This window comes from Lathamus discolor, chromosome 1 (genome assembly GCF_037157495.1).
Source record: "Lathamus discolor isolate bLatDis1 chromosome 1, bLatDis1.hap1, whole genome shotgun sequence".
Classification (NCBI taxonomy): Eukaryota; Metazoa; Chordata; class Aves; order Psittaciformes; family Psittacidae; genus Lathamus; species Lathamus discolor.
The window spans coordinates 10911830-10919107 of record NC_088884.1 but is presented as its reverse complement, the minus strand read 5'-3'; the positions used below and the strand labels follow the sequence as shown (position 1 = coordinate 10919107).

The window sequence follows — 7278 nt, the reverse complement described above, 5'->3', positions numbered from 1 at the left end:
AAACTAGCGGTCAAAGGCAAAAAGTATGCATTTTCCAGACCCTCTAAGGCTTTTATAGAGGCACTTTGGCAGGTCTAGCTGGGAATGCTTAAGACATTGCTGTCTTTTGTATCCTTCTCATCCATCTGATAAAAGCTTCTGCTTCTGTAGCTGAGAAAGTGTGGCAAAGGTTTAGCTGCTCCAGGTACCAGTTTGGCATCTGAATTCAAACCCAACTCTAACAGAGGCCCTTAAAGCTAAACTGTCTTGACCCCGAAACAGACTGGCAAGCACTTGGACAGTCTTCAAGGAGCAGGCAGAAACACGTGCTGGGTTTGAGAAACATTGTCATCCTCAGCATCTCCAGTCTGCGGTGACCACACACGCCAGCTTCAGGTCCCTCTGTTTCAGAAACTCTACATTACTGCTTCATAGCCACCTATGGATGATTTGTGCTATATACTGCACCAGGTCTATTATTTGCCTCTGCAAGAGCTGCATGCCCTCAATACTTGCATAACAGCAGGAAGCTCATGCTGTTTAAGGCATTATAATATATAGTCATCCCTTTGAAAGAATGAGTATGGCCCCAACATTAGTTTAGATCACAGTTTTGATGTTTAAAACTATAGAGGTAACAGATCATAGACCTGAATACTTTTTTTTTAAATTTTATTTTTTATTTACACACAGAAACTGAAAACCTGCATCGTTTATTTGGATATGAGCAGCACAAAGTATGGTGATGTTAGCAGGAGCAAAATATTACCAATGACTCACTTCAACAATCTATTAGAGATGAGCTCGCATCAAGCATACATCATTCAAACAGTACTGTTTATATTGGATCTGGGTGAACCTTAACATACCTTGGGACACTAAAAACAGATTTCTATAAACAAGTCAAAGTTCAAGTATTGTGGAAAAATAACTTTACAGTTTATATTTTGTTGGCTATAACACCGAAAACAAAACATACACTTGTATTCATTTGAAAAGCTCTGTAGAAGTGACCACATATGGGTTTTTTTTCCCTCAAACTTATGCTCACAGTAAAAGCAAACAGTATTTTAAGTTTCATTTTCATCAAAGATCATAATATAAACGTGGAAAAAACATACGATTATTTTAAGATGCATTTCTCAACCTCCGTATTTCATCAATCCTGAAAAAAACATTTTTCTGTGCTTTACCAGCGAGGAAGTCTATGCAAGGCTCTTGACAGAGGCACTCTCAGGACATACACAACCATCCCCTCCCATCATACTCATCCCTGGACACGCAGCTATCCCACAGCCAAAATACTGGCCTCTGCCTGTTCATCGTGTAGGATGCTCCAGCAATCCCTGGCTGGGGATGCTCTTGTCATCCTCAGGTGCTGGTGTTGTGGTTGTGTGAAAGCCACGTGCCTGGGTCTGCAGCAGAGGAGCAGCCACAGGACTCTGCAGGAAGGGAGTGGGCTAGAAATGGCACAAACTTCCCTGGCCTCTGTCCACCCCTGGCTTGTAGTACTTTTTTTTCCTGGACTACAGGCATTTCTGGTGGCTGAAAATGGAAATGCAGAAGTCCTGCCCTGACTTCTGTTTGTACGAGTCGGTTAAATACACGCCTGGATACAACATGGCATAAAGCTGGGTCAAACTGCTGGCTGCAGTTTGGTCTGGCTTCTTCATAAAGCCTTTTCAGTACTTTACTACCAATTAACCTCAGCTGAAGAGGTAAGAGGTACCTGGGTACCGAAGGGGCCCTTTACAAGGGAGGTATTTTACCCAGCAGGAAGACTGGCTAACTTGCTGTTGAGAAAACAGGGAGTCGTGCACTGGAATTAATCCTGACAATTTCATTGGAGCTTTTATTTCTCTTGTTACATTAGTGATGTAATTATAACTTCAAGTTTAGGATTTAACATGTGATCTCTTGGGAAAAAGGAAAGGATACACATTTTGCTAATTCAGAAGCTAAAGTATTTGCATTTCTATTAAAATTATTTGTAATATGCAGAGCCTATCTCAACACTTGTATATCAGAGGGGATAAACAACTGCAAAAATATACAGCATCCTATTTATTTACAATATATATATGTACATAAAAATGGAACTTCCTACAATACAACACAACTGCATAGATTTGTCTTCAGTAACACAGGCATGTGTACAATTTGTGAATTCTAGACCTTTCCAGCCCTGTACTTTTTATTAATTCATTTTCTTTTCTTTTTTTTTTTTTTTCACAGTTTGTTACAGAAATCCTTACATTAGATACAAATAAAACATTCTTTGTGTAAGTTATAGGAAATAAGGATGTCCTGATGCCAAGGGCTCTGGGGAATTGTTTAAGAAAGCACCTTGGCGCCAGGCAATAAAGCATCTTGTGGAGCTGCTGATAGAGCTGAGTACATTCTGCTGTGCCTTTCTCCTGCAGGCACTGGGGTGGGACGGTAGGACTGGAGGTGGGATACCAGCACATGGAAAGAGTTTTGTTTTGACCAAGATGCTCTTTAGCCTTAATGTAAGGTTCAAGCAAAGAAACTTATTCATTTAAAGATAAGCTACAGATACCATTAATTGTTACTGTTAATACTTGATATCAGAGAGAGCTGTGGTGCTCACGCATTGTAAGGCAGATGTACAGACTCAACCTATGTATCATCCAACCTGCATTTGCACATGACCTGTCGCAGACGGAGCAGAAGCTGTGGGTTGGTATGTGGCTCAGGAAAGCAGCCCTCAGGAGTGGATGGGCATCCCAATCCCTGACCTTGCAGGGTGAGACCGGCTGCTCTGCCCTGTGGCGAGCACCACTCAGCCCATCTCAGCCCTAACAGGTCTGTGCCAGCACATGGATTTGGCACTGGCCCCTCTGACCAGGAGCAAGCATCACCCAGAGAGGTCACTGCTCCCGAGATGTTGTTCCCAAATAACCATTTTCTGTGTTTTACTTACTAGGTGTGTTTGTCATCGGACAGAGAAGGGCAGCTGTATTCTGCAACCGTCAAGGTGCTTTAAGCTCATGACTATTTTCTTTGCAATGTGCTGTGGACTAGGAGAGGCAGCAAGGCCATCTTTTAAGTGTAGGATTAACACCTGTGATCTTATTAGGAGCCCCTGCTTCTAATTAGTCCTTCCTTGTTCCTTACCACTGAATTGCTGCTAGTACGCAAATGAGAATTAAAAACTATTTTGTTGTAGTTATTAAGAGCAATTTTCCATCCAGTCTATGACATTTGCAGTGCTCACAATAGTGATAAACTCTCTATGAAAAGAAAGCATGCTACCACCTACTAAGTAGATACGGTACTCTGGATCCTATTAATTTAACAAGAGAAACTCCTACAGCATTTCACTGTGCTCTTAAAATCCTAGCTAAAATGTGGGACTCGTACATCGTTGGCTACAAGTTCACTATTCCAAATGAACTGAATAACAGCAGTACATTTTACAGATAACCTCATACAAATATTGTCATCCATCACTGATGTTGACAGTTACAGCAGGGTCTATTGCATTCTGTTAAGAATGTATAAACCTGATGAGAAAACAAAAAGCACGTTATTTCACGTTCATTACCACAGACATCAATAAACACATGATTCTTTTCCATAAATATCTATAAATATGATGCCAGTAAATCAGTCTCAGCAAAATTCCCTCTTTTTTTTTGTTTTTTTTTTTTTTTTTCAGAGACCCAGAAACAAAGTCTGTTTAAAGACTCGATATTTTGGGTGTCTATTTTTCAGTATCTAAGATATACTTTGATAGTCCAGTAACTTGGGTAATTTCACTCTATGCACACACCCAGCTCATTCATCTCCCTATTTATCCAGTAAAACTCCCATACACAAATAAACAGGGAAAAAGGAGAAGGCAGAATAGCAGAGAGAGAGGGATAATGATGGAGGAAATTTGGGAAGATGCAAGGAGCAATCAGTCACCAAACAGCCCTTCAAGTCGAAGGAAGCTGGGTGCCAAAGCTCAATGGCTGGTATTTTAAACAGGGTCTATGGACCACCTGGGGTATTCCGGGAGGGAGATGTTGCAGTTGTGACCTTGCTGGGACCCGATGCAGCAGATCAGACCTCTAGCTCATACCCGGCTACTTGAGAGTTGCTCCCAGGATCTTCTCTCTCACAACCCCCTGATGCACAGAGCTGTTCTGCTCATAAATCAGTAGTAGAAGGAGGAAGAGGGGAGGAAAGCAGGAAAGCCTGGAGCATCTTGAGGATAACACTGTAAAGCCTTCTCAGGTCTGAGTTAGGTTTTTCAGGGTAAGATCCAGAGAGATTATAAGGCACCTCAAAACCTGAAATGTGACCCCAGCAAGCTGAGTCAGAGAACAGAGTGAGATGCCGGGCTCCTGCTGCAGTGACCAGGGAGTGTTGGATGCCTGCAAGAGGGGAGCCACAAACTTACATCCTGAGCTAGCAAGATGTCTGGAATGAGCTGCAAGGAGATGGGAACCAAGCACAGGTTCTTCCCTCAGGAGCTTTCTTCTCTCCAGAGCTTGAATACCTGGCCTCATAGGCTGTGGCATGGACCTCTCTGTGAATAAGGGCAGGGATCAGTCTCATAAAGAGCCAGCACAGAGAGAACTGATGACACGCACCATCACAGGCAATTGGAAACCAGCTGCAGGAAAGCTCAGGACCTTAGCCCAGGGGTCCCAGGTAGCCCAGCGGTTTGTGTGTTAAATGCTGGGCTGTGGGATACCTGGGAGGAGGGATGGCGCACTGGAGACCTTGCTGGGAGCCTGTCAGTGAAGGTCTGAGCGTCAGGAGGGAGAATCTGCACTCTGCAGTCTAACAGGTCACCTTGCTCCAAGGAAGGAGGATTCCAGTTTTGTTCTTGCTGCTGGGCTACTCCAAGGACTTGGTCAACCTGTGGAGTCCGCTCCGCCTTATTTCTGGATCACAGTGGAGTACCAGCAGAGCTGGGCACCTCGCTGCCTAAGCTGAGGTACAGATCTACAAGTTGGGTTTATTAGGCTTAGTTTCTGCAGCATGAACACTCTGCATCTCAATGCCCAAATTCCAAAGAAAGCCCCAAACTAACCTCTCTGGATGTTACCCTTAGAAGCCAACTTTCAAGGTCCTGAGAAGTGCTCTGTGGTCTCTCAGTGACTTCAGGCCATGCAGAACAAGGCATGGCAACTGAGGCAATTCAACAGCTCACAGAAGTCCCAGGATCCCAAATTCTTCATCCCTAACCTTAAAAAGAGCGAGCTGCAATGACAGGTTCCCCACACCTGATGACAGTCTCCTTCCACAGTTAACAACGGGAGTCAGCAATGAACCAGCTACTGGGAACAAGAGGGTCACTGCACACTGGCAGGTATGGCTCGAGCATTCCGAGGGCATCACTCTGCCCTCAGGCATGAAGCAGGGCTCCCTTTAGCCATCGGTTCTTTCCGTGGGAGCTGGGTTTGTATTTTGAGACGCTTTTTAGCTCACATGGTGAATGACACAAAATGAACACGTTTATGCTGCTGGCAGTGCACTAACAGAAGATGTCTGCTCAGGATGGGTAACAATCACCTGCTTAGCATTTGAGTCTCTACAAGTAGTTCTCTACACCAGCTATAAGGCATTAGGCAAATGCTTATTTTGTGGACAACAGATGCAAGTTACAGTGTTCCTGCTAGTAGTAATTGAATGTCTTGTCTTTAACTGTTATGGAGAATCAATGAGAAATGTAAATGAAACGTTTTAAGTATAAAAAGTGTTTCTGTTTCTTTTTTTTTTTAAAGAAATGTTACAGATTTCAATTTCCATTAGAAATCCAGCAGTTTGGCAGGGTGAGTCAAATCCTGCTCCCACTGCTGTCAGAAACCCCACTGACTTCAGTGGGAGGAGGGTAAGACACAATGGAGAAGCCTCTCAATAAGGTATGTACACATGAATCTCAGAATGGAAAAGACATGAGGTATGATTAAATGCGTAGGTTTTGATAAAACTGGAGCTTGTCTCTTTTTTTCTGAGGGATGTGGGGCATCAGTAAACAGCTTATTGCTGAAGAAAGCACAGACTTCCTATGGAAATATCCGAGCATCTGCTTCTCATCAGGCTCAAGTACTCATGGTTTGGGGTAAAGTCTAGTTCTGGTCAGGCTTCCACTGAAGTGTGCCAAGCGAATGTCTTGCTGGCCATCTTTCTTCTGCTCCCTGCACCCCATTACGAGACACACACACACACATATGGGTCTGTTTCTCAAAACCACAAAAGGGCCAAGCCCTGGGGCTGGTTTCCCCACCAGAACATCAGAAAGAAGCCCCAAATTTAGGACCTACGCTTATAAAACGCTCATTTATGCTCTCATAATGCTTTTTGTGCACATATCCAGAATGCTACACTTTATCCAGTGAGGCAAATGGTGCATGAAACAGCAACAGAACAAACCAACGAACTGAAAAATCGGAAGGGTACAGTTGGAGAGCAGAGCTCTGGCTAAAAGACAGAAGGGAAAGGGTGTGAATGGACATCACTCCAGTTGGGATTGATAACAACAGGCACTGCTGCTCTAAAAGAGCAGAGCTTATGGCTGAAGGGCTAAGGATAACCAAGGAACAAAGCAATTCATGGGTGGAAGAGGGGAAACACATTAACTGTGATGAATTCCTATGAGCAGTGCTCTGGTACAGTCTTACAAACAATTAACACAGACTCAGCGCTGATAATGCAGTACTAGGGGACAGAGTGATAGGAAAACAGGTCTGTTTTCTAACAGTATTTTCAGTACTGGATAATCATTATTTGGATTTGATTTGAGTGAACTCACAAAAGATGGGATAGATAACAGAACGGATGGTTGCGATTTTGGTGTGTAGCAAACAGGGGTGTCTTCAGGAGGTGAACTTCAGTGGCCTTCAGTGCCTCGTGATTGTACCCAGTCATAGATGACCAAGGGAATGCTCACTAGGGAAAACAATATCCCCAGTGCCAAGAACAGAGAAGCCTGCAACAAAAAGGAGAGAAAATTAATGAATTACACGAAAAGACAATTAATTCAACTATGTTAACTTAAGGAGATTTACAAGGTGTGGTATCAAAGCTATCAGCTAAAATGCGATAGCACTTCTGGTAGAGACAAGACCCATAGATAATTAAAGAGATTAGCACCATTAATAATTACTCGCTGAACACCAAAACCAATTCTTTTCTCCCTTCAATTCACTTCTTAAACACTGATCATCCCTGAAGAGAATTAAGTGAGATTGTTCTGCTCTTTGCAAAGCCTCACAGAAATACATATACTCTTCCCACTAGAAGAGTCCAATACGTGTCCAGTATGTGCCCACTGAAGTT

General features: G+C 43.3%; 1 protein-coding gene across 5 annotated transcripts in view; it reads right to left on the bottom strand.

Moving 5' to 3' along the window:
• Positions 1–634: 634 nt before the first annotated feature.
• The window catches only part of SLC38A1 (solute carrier family 38 member 1), a 41951-nt gene continuing 35307 nt past the window's right edge, over positions 635–7278 (bottom strand). For 4 of the 5 annotated variants that reach the window (XM_065688942.1, XM_065688774.1, XM_065688854.1 and 1 more), the window contains one exon: positions 635–6928. In XM_065688942.1, the coding sequence (XP_065545014.1) occupies positions 6830–6928 (99 nt within the window). In that variant the 3' untranslated portion in view covers positions 635–6829. The remainder of the gene's footprint in view (positions 6929–7278) is intronic. The other variant, XR_010614773.1, reaches the window with a different exon arrangement.